The 17,903-nt window shown below is 45.0% G+C and overlaps 2 protein-coding genes across 11 annotated transcripts in view; both read left to right on the top strand.

The window, feature by feature from the left end:
• The window catches only part of CADPS2 (calcium dependent secretion activator 2), a 371,455-nt gene that overhangs the window by 109,818 nt on the left and 243,734 nt on the right, over positions 1 to 17,903 (top strand). For all 10 annotated transcript variants that reach the window (XM_038752460.1, XM_038752456.1, XM_038752457.1 and 7 more), the window contains exon 3: positions 9,355 to 9,687. In XM_038752460.1, coding sequence (XP_038608388.1) covers positions 9,355 to 9,687 — 333 coding nt within the window. The remainder of the gene's footprint in view (positions 1 to 9,354; positions 9,688 to 17,903) is intronic.
• On the top strand, positions 1,360 to 2,786 carry LOC119933135 (E3 ubiquitin-protein ligase RNF133-like). The gene has a single exon (XM_038752461.1). The coding sequence runs from the start codon at positions 1,600 to 1,602 to the stop codon at positions 2,725 to 2,727; it is 1,128 nt and encodes a 375-aa protein (XP_038608389.1). The 5' UTR covers positions 1,360 to 1,599; the 3' UTR covers positions 2,728 to 2,786.

Genomic DNA, 17,903 nt, shown 5'->3' with positions numbered 1-17,903 from the left:
CAATAGGACTAGAGACCCTTCAAATTGGCTCAATCCATCAGTGGTGTGTTATTCAGTTAGTCATAATTATTGAGCACTTACTGTGTGCAGAGGACTGTACTAAGCACTTGGGAAAGTACAGCCCAACAATAATGTGACCCCTGTCCTCCCTCCCACCCTCCTCCATCTCAGGCCCACCACCACCGCCTCCCTGCCCGGTGCCCACGTTATGAGCTCTTAACAGTGTACTAAGCATTGTATTAAGAATGCAGTACAGTAGGTAGTCCTCAAGGTGCTTACAGTCTAGAGGAGGAGACAGACATGAAAATAAATTTTAGGCGCGGGAAGCAACGGTATGAGGCTGTTTATGCAAGTGTTGTGGGGTTGGGGTGAATACCCCAGTGCTTAGGACTCAACTTTGGCTCCATCTCAGTCTCTCCTTTTCGCTCTACTCGAATACCTACTCAATCCTCCCCAATTCTCCCATTTTCCCTGGCTCAGTCTCCCCCGTTGGTGGAGGAGTTATCAGAGGGGACTCTGCAAGGGTAAGTTTTCCTCTTGGTTTGTTGTCAGCAGTCTCTGAGACTGATTCAGCCAAACCATCCATTTCCAGCCCTGAGGGACCTTCTGGCAATTTCAAAAAGAAAAATCCTAGCTTCTTTCCTAAAGCTTCATTCCTCATCATGTTCTATCAGTTTCTTATCCATAATAGTTAGAGGTTCAGCCACAGTTGTGGGTCATTTGGGGAGAAGAATTCATTTGGGGGCAGCAATTTTCATTCTTCCCCTCCTCACCCCTCCTTCCTATCACTGTCAAAATGGAGACTCAATAGTAGGACCCAAGGAGGCTAGGATAGGGAGCAATCCTCATATCAGTCAGCACAGACTCATTAGGAACATTGTTACTTGTATTTTGAAAAGTGTTTGAAGCGTTTACTGTTTTTTTTTTTGCCAGTTTCACTGTCAGATCTCTCTCTGCGTTTGAATCCTCTCAATCCATTTGCCACCCTGGGTTTGAGCTCGCTGTCCCTCCCTTGAGCCTCCTTTGTCCTAAAGAAATGAATGTTTAAGCCAGCTTGCTATATTATTTCATGATTTCATCCATAAGGGGAGAAATTCTCACTTTTATGTCTTTCAGTTCCTGACAGACTTAGTGAAGGATTTATACATTCATTTTTCAGCGATTTCATTTTCAGTTTAGGTTCAGGGAATTAACAGAAACTTCTGGTATTGCTGGTAACTAGGAGATGAAGAAGTCTTTCATAACAACACAGGAATCTCTGATGACAATGTTGAAAACATTTTAAGCCAATGAGATCTCAGGGTGCATGAAACTCTTCTCTGAATGGCTGAGTTGTTTCTGATGTCATAATTCCAATACCAAGTACCAAGCTGGGTCAAGATACCTCAGAGGGAAGACTGGGGGTTTATTTCCCCCAAGCCAAAGTTTTCTTTGTTTCTCTCTGTAAAAACCCAAGAAACACCAAACAAACTCCGCATCAAGCCTGCAGGATTCCCTTCCAAAATTTTGACTACCTGGGACACGTGGTCTGCTCCTCAACATTTTTCCATTTTGTATCTTCTTTAGTTAGTGGCCACTGGTGGAAATTGCAAGGGAGAAATGAATCTCCTCAGGATTGGGGCTTGGAGAAACAATGACATTTCTCTGTGGCTTCTGGAGCTCAACATCTTCTTGGGACTCGGTTCGAATAGCTGTCAGGCCAGCGCCATTTGGACAGCATACATGAACATCTCGTTTCAGGTAGGAAACCGGATATTGTCGGAGCTGGGGGAGATCGGAGTGTTTGGAAGAAGCTCCACGTTGAAGCCGGTAGCTGGAGTTGTCGTGCCACCCGATGGAAGAAACCAAAACGCGTGTAACCCTACGACAAACTTCAGCCATCCACCGGACCCAGAAATGTGGCTGGCCCTCATAGAGCGGGGAGGCTGCACCTTCACCCAGAAAATCAAGGTGGCAACAAGCCAGGGTGCTGGCGGGGTCATCATTTATAATTTTCCAGGAACGGGGAACCAGGTGTTTCCCATGGCCCACCAGTGGGTGGGGGAAGTGGTGGTGGTGATGATCGGCAACCTAAAAGGCACGGAGCTTTTGAATTTGATTCAGAAAGGTGTCCATGTCAGGATGACCATCCAGGTCGGCAGAAAGCACTTCATCTGGATGAACCATTACTTCCTGTCCTTCATCATTGTTTCGCTCATCACTTTGTCCTACTTCGTCATTTATCACCTGAGGAGGCTGTGGATGGCGAGAGTCCAGATCCGGAGGTGGCGCCAGCTTGCCACGAACCTCAAGAAGTCCGTTGGGCAGCTTCAGTTGCGGACCCTGAAGGAGGGGGACGAAGAAACGAGCCCCAGCGGAGATAGCTGTGTGGTGTGCTTTGAAGCCTACAAGCCTAATGACACGGTGCGAGTTTTGGTCTGCAAGCACTTTTTTCACCAGACCTGTATTGACCCCTGGATCTTGTCTCACGGAATGTGCCCCATGTGCAAGTGTGACATCCTCAAAGCATTAGGGATCGAGATTGAGATCGAACGCCGATCTAGTTCACTGCGCGTCCTGATGTCCAGCGAGAGCCCTGGTGCCACTGCTCCCAACCAAGGGGAGAGTTGTGATGAGCACACTTCTGGAACAAGCCGCAATAAACATGGGATGGCTGGGGGGGACCTCTCTTCGGAGAACCCCGATCCAGCTGGTACTGTGGCTGTGGTGGTCCATTCTACACTTTGATTGCCTGGCCTATGACCAAGTGGATTTAAACTTGTATGTTGTCAGATCTGATCTTAAATACTGGCAACCAATGCTCGTTTGCAGTGTTTTTTGTGTGTGTGTTGCTTTGATTTTTTTTTAACTTCCCTGACACGGACACCAGGTCTCTCCTTTAACAGAAATTCAGTCATCAAAAAAGAGACAAGAAAAAAGCTAGCAAAATCCTACCATGGCCTTTATTTTTAACCCCTTCCAAAGGGAGCTCATCTTTGTCGAGGAATTGATTTTAACTCTAGCGACTAATATTTTTGACTATCCATTCTTGCCATAACATGGGAAGAACAAAATTGAGAATTTTGGGAAGGAATTTTAGATCGTAATAGTAGCTTGCTGGTTCAGGAACCAAAACAGCTGGTGTAGTTCGAAAACCCAGTTCAACGCTGAAAGGCAGCAACTTGCAAAATACATTTCTCATTTTAGAATAGTGTGATTAGAAAATGCTGCCGTATTTATCATTTTGATCACTTCATTTTGAACACGAGAGACTCAGTCTGAATAATTATTTTATTACTCTTAGAGAGAAACTCTAAATTTTATTCAAGTAACATGCTTTAATTGTTCTTCCGTAATAATGCATTTTGAGGGAAATAAAAGCCATTCAGCTCTGCTCAGAGGAATAGCCAAATATTTGAATGCCTAATGCTATTACTCTTAAGCACCTGCAAGAACTTAAAATAATAATGGTAATAATGATTGTTGAATTTAATCCCTTACTGTGTGCCAAGCACTGTACTAAGTGCTGGAATAAAGTAAAATGGTGGAAAGGTAAGATGGTTTCATTGTTACTTTTGTCTCATCGCAAAGAAGGGTCCAGTAGATTATAAAGTTATATCCAGCTTGCTTTAAATGTTTTCTTCTTAAGAGAGAAGCTGTAATACCAATGTGCATTAAATCATTCTTCTCCCAGCCCCCTGGTCAGGGTTGGCTACATGTGGGCAAATTTGTGAGGAGGGGGACAAATTGTCCATCTCCCTGGGGCACTTTGTTTGGCTGTCTAGATTGTAAGCTCCTGGTGGGCAGGGAACATGTCTACCAACTCTATTAAATATATTGCACTCTCCCAAGCACTTAGTACAGTGCTCTGCACACAGTAAATGCTCAATAAATAGCACTGATTGATTGATCTACCTGAAGACTGGGGAATGGGCTAGGAAGCTTCTTACAGTTCTTTCCAGTCCTGAGCTTCTAGGGCAGTAGAAATGACTGGATTGGTTTTGGTGGTTGTAGCCCTACAGGAGGGCAGGAATTCAGTATTTCACCCAAGGTTATTTGCCACCAGAAGATGGTATCAGTAAAGTGGTAACAATGCCTGGGACCTATTTAAATAGAAAGAATAGACACTCTAGGGGACAGCAGTAAGATGTGCGTGTGTGTGTGTTTTGCATTGAGGGAAGAAGCTGCTTTTCTGTTAGCGTAGCTGTCTTCTCCTTCCTGAAGAGTTTCTGAGCTAAGCACCCATTGGCAACACTCCCAGGAAAGATCTCTTGGCTATCGCTGAGAATTTGGCTGGCAAATTGTTTGTCTTCTGTCAGTTTAGAGGCTCTGTGGGCAGTGAAGTGGGTGGTGTTTGCAGTCTGATGGGAGAGCTTTGGCAACACCCTGAGGGCACCAGTCCCCAAGGGCACCGGTCTAGGAATGGGGTGGATGGCAGTTCCATTGGCTCAGCGCCGGGCCGAGTGTTTCGGGCCCGACTTGTTTCTGGAGGAGCTTCACCCCACCCCTCATCTCGTTATCTCCAGCCTGCCACCTACCAGCAGGGCTTTTCAAGGCCTGCTTGGGCAGGTGGGCTTGGCAAGTTGATGGAGAGGATTTACCGACTGCCCAGGATCAGTGTAAGAGTCCAGTCAGAGTCTGCCTTTCTGAGATGGAAGTAGAAGTGCTGTGAAAGCCAGGTTTCTGGAGGTGGTTCATCCAAAATTGAAAGTTTTTAAGAGTAGTAGTAGAAATGATGCTTTTTAAGTACCTACTGGATGCAGAGCACTGGGAGAAAATAGAGTGGTGGAAATTAGATGAGGTTCCTGCCCTCAGGGGCCACATGATCTAAGAGGAAGGAAGGGGAGAGGGGCAGCAGACATACAAGGAGATGAAGCAATATAGACACAAAAGTGGTGCTAAAAACAGGGATAGTGATTATATGCAACAATAGGGAGGGGGCTAGAGGAGTAGAATTTCAGGCTCCTTGTGACCCAGAGTCCAAGAGTTACAGTGGCATCCACCATCACAGCATTCTGAAAGTTGAGGCGGCCTTACTCTGTGGCTGCATCCTCACCCTCCTGGCTGGAGAAGGGAATTATGGGAGTTCCAGTGGGAAAGAGCATTTTCACAGCACGAACTATCACCCAGAGAGGAAACAGTGGCAGATGAAGGACTGGAGAAAGGGTTTTCTACTCCTTTTCTCTCTTTAGGTGTGTTCTGATTGATGTCATCCCTGGGGTTGTGGTTATCTCTAGGGATTCAGAAGCCTCAGTTCTGATCTTGACTAGAGCTAAACTCCTGGGGCAGACTTAACCTTGACAGGAAGGGCTTTGGAAATGGGATGACAATCCAGGCTCTCCCCCATTCTTCTTTCTCTAGCTTCTATTCGGCAGGCCCAGAACTCTCCTGGCTTCTGGGAATAGGACTCTCCCTCCCTTCTTTTATTATTGCATGCTAATAATGGCCTCAACCAGTTCTCCCACCTGGTTGCAGAGATGCTAATAATTATAATAATAATTATGGTATTCATTTAGTGCTTATTATGTGCCGACCACTCTACTAACTCCTGTGCTAGATACAAGATAATCAGGTCAGACACAGATCCTGTCACTTACGTGGTTCATATTCTAAGTAGGAGAAAAATGGGTGTTGAATCCCTGTTTTACAAAAGGGGAAACTAAGGCCCAGAGAAGTGAAGTGATTTGCCCAAGGTCACAGTGACCACTATTTCCTATCCTTTTCTCCCATTTATTCTTCATATGACTCTAGTAAGTAAGGTAGCTGGGCTAGCTACCTTATGGGAGAATAAGCTAAAATGATTACACCTCTTCAGTCTGTGAAAATGAAGGCTAAAAGAGGATGTGATTGAATTCTACAAAATCATAAAGAATGTAGGGCTAGTCCATACTTGATAAAAATTGTATCAGTGAAGGATCTCGTGATTATCAAATGAAGCATGAAGATGACAGGTTCACGAGTGAAAGGAGACAGATAGTCAGGGTATGTGATTTGCCATAGAAAGTTGTGCAGAACAACATATCTTACAGGTTGAGTAGGATTGAGAGACATTTGTGAATGTGCAAGCTATAATTGATTATTTGAGGATAACTAGTAGTAATAATAACAACAGCATTTATTGATCATGTATGTGGTTTGGGGCACGGTACTAGGGGCTTGAGAAGTACAGAAAAACAAAATGGCACATTTTCTGCCCTCAAGGAGCTAACTCTCTAATGGGAGAAATTAGCATAAAAACATTTACCATATGAGTTTTCAAAATAGATTGCAAGGACATACCTACGGGAGTGCTGAGGACAGTGGAAACAAATTCTTATGCTAGGGATAGTCTGTCTGTCCCCAGGAAGGTAGCTGTTGAGGAAGGCAGCCATTAACTGGTTCCTCTGTACAGCCTGCAGTCTTTATCAGACAAAGAATCCTGGGCTGGATGGACCATTGTAATAATTTTATGCATTGACTTTCTCCTGTAGTAACTCAGTTTGGTCTCGGTTTATTTTCCAAAAAGCACATGATTTGAAAAGGAAAAAAAAAATCTCATCTGGAATTCCTTTTTGTGACACCTCAAAATAACTGATGGGCATTTTCACCCCATCCTGGGACTTGGGGCTTGAAAACTAGAATTAGTCAAGGTCTGACCAGCAGGCATCTCTATCCCAACCCTCCTGGTCTGCCTGGCTGATTGGGCTGTGGTTCCAAGGTCCCGCTGTTGTCACTGTATCGCTGCCTCATGAGTGTCTGTCAATTAGTGAATCAATCAGTGGTATTTATGGAACAGCTATGGTATACAGAACAATGTACCAAGCGCTTGAGAGAATACAGTGCAAGAGAGTTGGTAAATACATTTCCTGCCCATAAGGAGATTACAGTCTAAAGTCTTTGCTGAAAGGGAATGGAAACACACTGCCTATTCTGCCGGCCATTGCCATTTACTGGCCTTCCCTCCTTGTCATCTTTCCTCAGTGTTAGTGCTTCAGAATCCTCAAACTCTGTCTTCCCCTGAACTCCCACCATTCTGCTCTTACCTCAAGCCGCTCCTCTTCCATTAATCAGGGAAGTAATAATATTAATTGTATTTGTCACCTGTTTACTACATACCAAGCACTGTAATAAGCACTTGGGTAGGCACAAGATAATCAGGTCAAATGCAATCCCTATCCCACATGGAACTCACAATCTAAATAGGAGTAAGACTAGGTTTTGAATCCCCACGTTTCACATGAAGAAACTGAGGCACAGAGAAGTTAAGTGACTTGCCCAAGGTCACCCAACAGGCAAGTGACAGAGTCAAGATTAGAACCCAGATCTCCTGACTCCCAGGCATGTACTTTTTATCCTAGCTCATCAGGGAAAGATATTTACTGTCTTGTTCAATTTTCTTATATTAATCAAATCAATCAATTAATTGTATTTATTGAGCACTTGCTATGTAAGAGCACTGTTCTAAGAGCTTGAGACAGTACAATAGAACAATATAACAGGTACATTCAGTTTCAGATATAGTCATTCATTCATATATGCCTCTTGACTGAGGCGGCAGACCTTTAAGACTTATGCTCAGTCCCGTGCCCTGTGAGAACCTTGGGCTTGTTACATGGTAGATTTGGGAGCCCTAATAAGCCCCACTGAGTCAGTAGGAGGTGAAAACCAAAGAGCTTGTTGTTTCCCATCCCATCCGGGTCATTACAGTGTCTACCGAATTTTTGAAAATCCAGTGAGGAATTGAAAACGGATTCTGGGGCTACCACTTCAAATCCTGTGTTGTCAAATGTCTGGTTGTCTTCCCCCTTCTAGACTGTGAGCCTGCTGTTGGGTAGGGACTATCTCTATATGTTGCCAGCTTGAACTTCCCAAGTGCTTAGTACAGTGCTCTGCACACAGTAAGCGCTCAATAAATACGATTGAATGAATGAATGGTTGTCTCTAGTAACCTCTGAATTGTGAATGTGCCACACTAATTTCCTGCTTTGCATGAAGACACTATCACTGAGATTTTTGGTGTCAACACTGGCACCAACAACTAATTAGCTGACCCACAGTTTGTTCTGGGCTTCATTGTTCTGGCTGTTCTTGCAGGGCAATATTTTGGGGGTGTGATTAGGAGAGAGAGAGTACAATCACTATGGTCCCAGTTCCATGGCTAGGAAATCTTGGTCCCATGGGAAGCTTTTTTTTAAAATGGCATTTAAGTGCTTACTGTGTGCCAGGCACTGTTCTAAGCACTGGGATAGGTACAAATTAATTAGGTTGGACATAGTCCATGTCCCATAAAGTGAATCACAGTCTTAATCCCCATTTTACAGATGGAGTAACTGAGGCACAGAGAAGTTAAGTAACTTGCCCAAGGTCACAAAGCAGACAAGTGGAAGAATGGGGACTAAAATCTCTTAGCTTGCAGAGATTCCTGGCTCTGCAAGAACACGGGGGTGGCTGACCCAGGAACAGGGGTGTAGTGCTGGGGTTACTCTGCTGAGCCCCTACTCCGTCACTTGGGGGTCTCCAAAGCTTGGTGAGGAAGCCAAGCCTTTAGAATGCTCCCAGCCATCCCACTGACTTTTGAATGAAACCTTCACACCAGAGACAGGTAACATGGCGACCCCCCACCAGCTGGTAGCAGCTTATTGATAAGAAGCCCACACACAGCCTGTCTGAGGTGGGCAGCAGACAGACTGAGCAGAACACTCTGGGGAGGAGAAAGGTGGGGGTTACTGTGAAGCAGCTCTCGGTTATCCAGTGGAATGACTGCTTTTTGCTTCTCTGCTCTGCTTTGGGAGAAGGGCTTCCGGCCAGAGATGGGGGTCTTTTGTTGTTTTTTTTTGGCACTGTTCTAAACTCTGGTGTAGGTACAAGTTAATTAGGTCACTGTTCTGCTTGGGGCTCGCGGTCTAAGTAGGAGGGAGAACTGGTATTTAATCCCCACTTTACAGTTTAGGGAACTGGGGCACGGAGAAGTTGTGACTTGCCCAAGCCCTACAGCAAGCAATTGGCAAAGTCGGGATTAGAACCCAAGTCCTCTGATTCCCAGGCCTGTACTCTTTCCAGTAGACCATGCTGATTCTCGACTGTTTTCCCCAGTTATCAGACCCCAGAGTTCTGGTGGAATGGTACCCTGCCATGCGGCCCTGCTTTTCTGCTCACCTCAGGCCCTTTTTCTCTCCCAATCAGTCAATGGGATTTAAGCTCTTACCCCGGGCAGGGCACTGTGCTTAGCACTTGAGAGAGTACAATAGACTTGGCTGACACCATCCCTAGCCTCGAGGTGCTTCCAGTCTAGACCACAATTCCCGGATCTCCTCCTGCAGTGGTTTAACCCTCATCGGTGGTATCGGTGCCCAGCTCTTAATTGTGCCTGGATTTCTTTCTCCCCGTTCCTTCCAGGTTTTCCTCAAAAGCGATCGGGTGGCCCGGATGGTTCACAGTGGAGGGTGCTCTGCGAGCGACTTCCGAGACGTGTTCAAGAAGAACATAGAAAAGAGGGTGCGGAGTCTGCCGGAGATCGACGGATTGAGCAAGGAGACGGTTTTGAGTTCGTGGATCGCCAAATATGACGCTATCTCCAAGGGGGAAGAGGACTTGTGCAAGCAGCCCAATCGGATGGCACTCAGCGCTGTCTCAGAACTCATCTTGAGCAAAGAACAACTCTATGAGATGTTCCAGCAGATCCTAGGCATCAAAAAATTGGAGCACCAGCTGCTCTATAATGCCTGCCAGGTAAGGAGTGATCCATGTCCTCTTCCATAGTGACTGGAGCCCTGCAGGCCCCTCACAAAATGCAGGAACCAGACCAGGGATGAGGGATTTTTTTTTTTATTTCCTAGGAGTAAATTGGCTTCACACTGAGGGGAGCCACCCTCAAGCAGCCTCCCTGCTTTCGTACAGTCATTGACTGTTTTGGTTTCTTTAATGGCATTTGTTAAGCACTTTCTATGTATCAGGCACTCTTCTAAGCTCTGGGGTAGATACAGGTTATTCAGGTTGGTCACAGTCCCCATCCCACATAGGATTTAGTCTTAACCCCCATTTTACAGATGAGGTAACTGAAGCACAGATAATTTTAAGTGACTTGTCCAAGATCACACAGCAGACAAATGGCAGAGCTGGGATTAGAATCCAGGTCCTTCTGACTCCCAGGCCTGTGCTCTACCCACTAGGACATGCTGCTTCTCTTGACTCAACTTACCTGGTTTCCCCTCCAAAACATAAATTTGAAATCCCAGCAAACACCTGTGTGTCCTGTTGCTGTTCACCACTCCTCCAAGGGGAGTAGTGAGCAGTGGCACCTGCCCGGTATGTCTGGTGCTGGGCAAAAATGACTTACCTGGAGCTGTGTGGGATAAGTTGGTAGGGTTTAAGAAATTGCCAGCTGTGTCATCAAATTAAAGTCTCCCTCATGCCTCGAAACACCTTACCTGCCATTCCCCCAGAGTCCCAATGCCAAGTTAGTCCCCTCCTGGGAAAGAAGTTGGCACCGACATAGGATGTATTTATTCACTTCCCCCGACTTCTCTGCTTCAAGCCTCGCTTCTCTCCAGAGATCAAGCAGGTGAATGGATCAGGGTCAGGAGTTCCTTAGGCTGATCTAACCTGGAAGGTTATGGGGTAGGAGATGAGCAGGGGTAAACGTAGGGAGAAAGAAGAAGAGGAGAGACATTCCACCTCTTAAAATTCAAGGATGGACACATCTCTCTACACAGTGACAATGTCTTTCAAATAGATGATCCCTGATGTTAATTGCAGCTTTTTTTCCCCCCTGAATCTTTTCCTTTCAGGAAACTGGGAGAAAGAGACTTGCAGAGAGCGATGAGTGCTGGTTCTGTCTAGGGTGAGAGGATACGGCAATTTGAGGGTGAAACTAGACCGATAATTAAAAATTGTGTTTTTACTAGACCGTTCTCTGATCTCTCTCCCAAGGGCTTTTCTAACCCAGATTGGGAGCCTGGAAGCCCAGTTAAAAATGGTAATTTTAGCTACCATTTCGAACAAACATTTCCCTCAGTTCTAGCTCTTGAGCAATTCTTATCTAGAACTGAAGTTCAGGAAGGTGTCTTACTGAGAAAAGCAAATGATCAGTGTTGGAAGCAGTAGCCAGAACCGGCCTGAAGTTGAATCCAGCCTAGGAATAATTGCCGGGAACAGGTGTTTCTGTTGGAGTGAGAGGAGAGTAGGCAGGGAAAGCTCCAGGGACCTGGACTGAGGAGGAGCTGCGCATCCCAGCCTTGCCCCAAGCCTGTGCTCCCTGCCATCTCTTTTGTTGGGAGAAGATGCTGCCCCGCCACCCCTCTCTTGCCCTGCTCAAGTGCCCCGGGCAGAATGCCCAGTTTTTTCGGTAGCTGCTTGCCCACCTCTTCGTGATCAGACCTGCTTAGTCATCAGCAGAGCCATCACCTTTCCCTCCTCCCCCACAACAAAGCCTGCTTGCCTCCAGGCTTGTGGGGGGCAGAGGGGAGATGGAGGAGGAGCTGTGGTCAGGGATTTTTTGTTTTTTCTTTTTCTTTCAGCACTGAAAGTGATATCACTCAGTAGTATTCATTGAGTGCCTACTGTGCAGAGCACTGTACTTAACGTGTAATTTATTTTGGTGCTCGTCTCCCCTACCAGACTGTAAGCCCGTTGAGGGCAGGGATTGGGTCTACCAACTCTATTGTATTTTCCCAGGTGCTTAGCATGGTGCTCTACACACAGTTAAAGTTCAATTAATACTATTGAATGATTGAACTAAGCGTTTCTATAGGAGATTAAGGAGCAGTATGGTCTAGTGGAAAGAGCGCTGGCCTTGGAATCAAAGGACCTGGGTTCTAATGTCAACTGCCAGTTGCCAGTGACCTTGGGCAAGCCACTTAACTTCTCTGTGCCTCAGTTTTCTCATCTGTTAAATGGGAATTCAGTGCCTGTTGCCCACCCTATTTAGCTTGTGAGCCTCATCTGGGACTGGGACAGTGTCTGACCTGATTAACTTGCATCCACCCCAGGTCTTAGAACAGTGTTAGACTCATAGTAAGCATTTAACAAATATAGTAATTAATAAAAAATCATATGATAACACAATCACTGCCTCCAGAAGCTTATAGCTTAACTGGGGAGTCGATAGTTGAGCTCTTCAGATTTGATATTAAGGCCAGTGGTGCAGAGCAGTGGTAAAAAGCATATCGTAAGACATTTGCAAATTATGTTCATTTAGAAGGTGCCACAAACCTGGTTTGAACTGAAGGTAAGGAGATTAATAATTCGGCCAAATAGAAGTGGGAGGAAATTAACCTTGGGCCAGTTCAATATAAAACTTGAATCTAAGCTATTTAGTGGATGGGAAAAATTAAGTTATAATGTGCAATGTGCAGTGGTAGCAAAAAGTAAATTGTTTTTATGTGTCTCCTGAAAGAAGCATCACCCAGAGCAGGATACTGATCATTTGTGTCTCAATTACAACTCCACCTAGTCTACTTTCCTCTTTTAGTGCCAGAAAAATGTGGTTTCATTAGAGGAAACTTATGAAAATGAATATGAAAATAAAGATAAAATTGGAAAAAAAAATTGTAGATCCCTGGGAGTGAGATTTATAAGAGGTTTAAGCCTCCAAAACTTTGGAAATAAGGAAAATTTACTTAACTAGGGATAAGGGACCAAGGCTGTTGTGCTAGGGAAACTGGGGCTGGAAAACTTCAGACAGAGAATGATTTCTTGATGGAATCGAGGTGGACGAAGGCTTGGGTTCAGTAAAACACAGAAGAATTCTCCACTATCAGTGGGAATCTGAAGAAATTGTGAGATCTCTTCCATTTCTGATGTATAGTGGACTCTCTGACTCAGAGCACTTGTGTTCCTGTGCTTGTGATATGTGATATGTGCTTGTGAGAAGCAGCGTGGCTCAGTGGAAAGAGACCGGGCTTTGGAGTCACAGGTCATGGGTTCAAATTTTGGCTCCGCCAATTGTCAGCCGTGTGACTTTGGGCAAGTCACTTAACTTCTCTGGGCCTCAGTTCCCTCATCTGTAAAATGGGGATTAAGACTGTGAGCCCCCCATGGGACAACCTGATTACCTTGTAACCCCCCAGGCGCTTAGAAAAGTGCTTTGCACATAGTAAGCATTTAACAAATGCCATCATCATCATCATATGCTGCTAAAAATCCTTCCAGTTTCTTGTTCAGTCAACCTAAGTGATTGGAGCACTGTAAATGCTTGGAGAGTAGAGAACAAAAGAGTTGGCAGACAGGATTCCTATCATTCAATCATTCAGTCATATTTATTGAGTGCTTACTGTGTGCAAAACACTGTACTAAGTGCTTGGGTGAATAAAATACAACAAACAGACCCAATCCATGCCCACAGCACGCTCACAGTCCACATGGAGCTTACAGATAGGGGAAATGGGAGAGCATAAGGAAATGCTGTGGAGTTGGGATGACTATCAAGTTCCTGGCACATAGTAAGTGCTTAACAAATACCATAATTATTATTGTGGTTATTAAGGGGTATAATTCCATGTGCGTAGGCTGCACAAAAGGGAGAGCAACAGGGCTTAGTTGGGGAAAGCCTCTTGGAGGGGATGTGATTTTAAGAAGGCTTTGAAGGTTGGGGAGGGAGTGCTAGGCTAAAGGAAGGATGTGGACAAGGGGTCATTGGTGAGAGAGATGAGATCACGACACACAAAGTAGGTGGGTGTTAGAGGAGTGAAGTGTGTGAGCTGGCTTGTAGTGGGAAGTAAGCGAGGTTGGGTTTGAGGAGGAGGGGGAGAGCTGATTGAGTGCCCTAAAGCCAATGATCAATGCAAAGCCATTTTACAGCCTGTTATAACTCCACTTCTCCTATAATACAAGGGATGTGCCCTGGAAAAGCCTTATATTAAACTGTGCTTTAATACTAACCACTTCCAGTGCAAACTGTGAGTTTCCCTGGATAGTATGGAAATATGTGTCCAGCTTTCTTTTTTGGATGAGTGTACCCCACTACCCTACAAGAGTTCTGAGACCCAAAATGATGACATACATCATGGGGAGAGCTTAGTGTCCTTGAATTTTTCATTCCCACGATATATCTTTTTGGAGCAAGAACTTCCACCTCTCTTTCTCCCTTTCTCTTTGAATGTGCTCTTTCATCCCTAAGTAGCCAGCGAGTTTGGGTTGCATTTCTTTTTTTGCTGCTTGGATTATAGCCAAGAGCCACCTCAGAAGTTTAGGGGAGAGCTAAGACAAAATGTAGAGTTCCTCCTGGTGGTGCAGTCCACTTTTTGGCAAGAGCTGGACAGAATTCCCAAAATGGGAGCCATAAACAATGGCACATGGGATGCTCTAACATTTTCTGAAATGCCAGTCTTAAGGCAGTGGCAGCAGCACTCAGTGTTCCCCAGGATGTAGACATTCCTCATCTCAGTTTCCCTCATACCTGCTTCAAGGAACAGGGCCCAGGTGTTACATGATCCTATGAGCCTGTAAAATTTCCTCCCAGGGTCAATGGCTCTCAGCTACGGTCAGTTAAATAGCTTGCTCTAACTCCTTTCCTTTTACTCAGTTCTCCTTTACTGACTTTTAAGGTCTTAAGGAGTCGGTGGGAAAATGGCAAGGGTCTGCCCCATTGGTAGCCTGTTATTACCACCCTTATTTTATTATTCCTCCTCCCCTTCCTTCTTCCAAACTTAATTACTCCAGTAATTAGGCTGAGCCTGAAGCCACCTCCCTAATTCCATTCCCTGACCTCTGCTAACGTTTTTGAAGTTCTCTGTCATCATTTTCTGTTTCAGGGTTTAGAGGCTGGACCTAGAGAAAAGTTTAAGCAGTGAGTCCAAAAGTAACCCCCAAAATAACTGAAGGAGGATTCACAGGGATTGAAGAAAACAAACTGTGTGTTCCCCTTAAAGATTTTTGTGTTGGTTTGCTCCTGAGTTGCCATGTTTCGTGACAGAACAGCCTTAGGTTCCTGATCTTCACCAGGTGACTGTGGAAAAGCCTCTGAAGGCCCACCTTGTGTACTTTGTTTTATTCCTCCAACGGTAATGCTGTGGGCAAGAGGCTAGCTCAGGTGCTGTGTCCTGCTCCTTCTGCAAGTTTTTGCCATTGAGAATAGCGGTTGTCAAAGCAACACCAGCTGTTTTCGATGCCCTTGTCGGAACCCACCAATCTCCTTTATGGAATTCCGCCAACAGATCCCTGGTAAGGCAGTTGATATTTCCAAGCGCTGCCACACACCTCCTTCAGGAAACAGCCTGAACCAGCTCTCTACCCACCGATCCCATCCAGCTTCTCATCCCTCCCACCCATCATTTCCAAGTTTGCCTCCAGATGGGCAGAGAAGGAGACTGAGGGAACACCCATCCTCCTTACTTCCTTGATTTGCAGTGTCCCCATTGACTCTTGCTGACTCGGGCCAGGGCCCAAGAGGTGGAAATCTCTGTTAGTGTTGGATAAAGCCCACCAGGGCACCAGGCACCTGAAACTACCTAATAAATGCCATTTGTTGGTGAAACTTTTTTCATTCAGTCATTTTCAAACCCACTCCAGTTTTAGTGCCACAAGATTCATGCATTGCCGAGTACAGAAAGCTGATTTTTACTCTTGCAAGTTCTCAGATTCCCAGTTTAAAATCATAATGACTGTATTAAGCACATACTCTGTTCCAAGTACTGTGCTAAGGGCTGGGGCAAGATCAAGTTGATCAGATCAAAATGGGGCTCACAGTGTGAGAGATAAGGAGAATGGGTATCTCCTCCTAGTTGTGCCAATGAGGAAACAGAGACAGAGAGGTTAATTGAATCCCCCAGGGTCACAGAGCAGAGAGCTCATTGGAATTGGAGCTCAGATCTCCTAACTGCTAGTCTCATGCTCTTTCCACTAGACCATGCTGCTTTTTAAGGGTTATATTAATGTCTGTCTCCGTGTCTGACTGTAAGCTTGTTGTGGGCAGGGAATGTGTCTGTTTATTGTTACATTGTACTCTCCCAAGCGCTTAATATGGTGCTCTGCACACAGCAAGAGCTAAATAAATGTCACTGAAAGAATCAGTGAATGAGAGGTTCTGTTTGTGTTTCTAGTTTTAGTCCCCAGTTTGAACTGGCTGGGGTGCAATCCATCAACCAAAGGCATTTATTAATTATCGACTGAGTGCATAGCACTGTACAGAGTGATTGGAAGAGTACTGCAAAAGCAAACCACGTGCCCTGTCCTCAAGAGTTTATAGGCAAATGGATAGTACTTCCTTGAATAAACAAGTTTTAGAGAACTGGAGCCATCTAGATTTATCATGGCAATATCAACCAGTCATTGGTGTTTGTGGAGTGCTTTCTGTGTGCAGAGTGCTATACTAAGCACTTGAGAGAGGATAGTACAGTACTAGACTTTCAGTCTAATGGATTCCTTAGTGGGATGATAATAATAATGATGATAATAATTCTGGTATTTAACTGTTTACTATTTGCTAGGCACTATATTCAGCACTGGGGTGGATACAAGCAAATCAGGTTGGACAAAGTCCCTGTCCCACATGGAGTTCACAGTTTCAATCCCCATCTTTCAGATGAGGAAACTGAGGCACAGAGAAGTGAAGTGACGTGTCCAAGGTTGCACAGCAGACAAGTGGTGGGGCCGGGATTAGAACCTTAGAAGATTTAGAACCTTCTGATTCCCAGGCCCATGCTCTATCCACTGCTCCTTGCTGCTTCTCATTGACATAGAGCAGGCATTTTGGTTCTACCTGTCTCCATTCCATTTTTTCTTTTGTCGGGCAGGTGGTCTTCCCTACCCCGGTGTTCAGCGATATTAGGGAATAGGTGTGCATTGTACTCTGATCAATCAATCAATCAATCGTATTTATTGAGTGCTTACTGTGTGCAGAGCACTGTACTAAGAGCTTGGAAAGTACAAGTTGGCAACAGATAGAGACGGTCCCTACCCAACAGTGGGGGCTCACAGTCTAGAAGGGGGAGACAGAGAACAAAACAAAACATATTAACAAAATAAAATAAATAAAATAGATATGTACAAGTAAAATAAATAAATAGAGTAATAAATACGTACAAACATATATACAGGTGCTGTGGGGAAGGGAAGGAGGTAAGGCGGGGGGGGGGGGTGGTGGAGAGGGGGAGGAGGGATGTCAGGACGACCCAGAAAGCACCTGAAATGATGGTCTGCTCTGTTGCATGATTCCTTTTTTGGAGAGCTACTGGGAATTCGAGCAGGGACTTTGAAACTCCCCCCAGTTTCCTGGTTTTCTCCCAGATCTGTTTTGTGCACTTGTTTTTCTGACATGAATTCCTTAAACCTGAGTGTATTCTTCTTTCATCCCTGGGAGGGTAGGTTTAATTGATTTTAATAGCATGAAGGCCAATCGATCATTGATGCTTTAGATTTTTTAACACTCCATAATTTTACTTTCAAGCCAGAAAAAAGGCACGATCAGAATGCAGTACTTCTGAATGATAATTGAGTTGCAAGCTGAAGTGTGTAAACTATAGAATACTTAAGCGGTGCTCTGTGATAAACTGAAAACCAGGCGGGCAGTTTAAACCAGAGTCTCAGACAATGCAATAGAGCAGTAGGCTGCAGAGAGACTACTGCAGCGGGCAGACCAGCCTGGTGGATAGCAATCAGGAGAGGAATTGCCCTCCTCTAGTAAAGGGCTTTTGTAGATTGGGCTACCCAGAGGCAGGCTCACGAACAAAGATAAGCCCTGCATGGGACAAACTCAGTCATTCAGCAGGGATCTATCTTTGACTGCAACAATGTGGCAGTGCATATAGGTCTCACATCAATTCTTCCGTCATACTCCCATCTATGAATAGGATCCCATCTCGCTAACATCATCTCTGGGAACTAAGGCAGGTGTGTGTTTGAATAGACACATGCATCCTGGTTTGGAGCTTAGGTTTCTGGCTTGTTTTCTTTTTTGCTATCAATGTTTTCTTCGGCTTTTAAGCATTTGAATTTATTATCTAATATCA

This window comes from Tachyglossus aculeatus, chromosome 10, assembly GCF_015852505.1.
Source record: "Tachyglossus aculeatus isolate mTacAcu1 chromosome 10, mTacAcu1.pri, whole genome shotgun sequence".
Taxonomy (NCBI): Eukaryota; Metazoa; Chordata; class Mammalia; order Monotremata; family Tachyglossidae; genus Tachyglossus; species Tachyglossus aculeatus.
This window is presented reverse-complemented; position numbering and strand designations above follow the sequence as displayed.

What these genes read in the sequence shown, in the direction of transcription:
- LOC119933135 (XM_038752461.1), top strand. Translation starts at nt 1,600, where the DNA reads ATGAATCTCCTCAGGATTGGGGCTTGGAGAAACAATGACATTTCTCTG.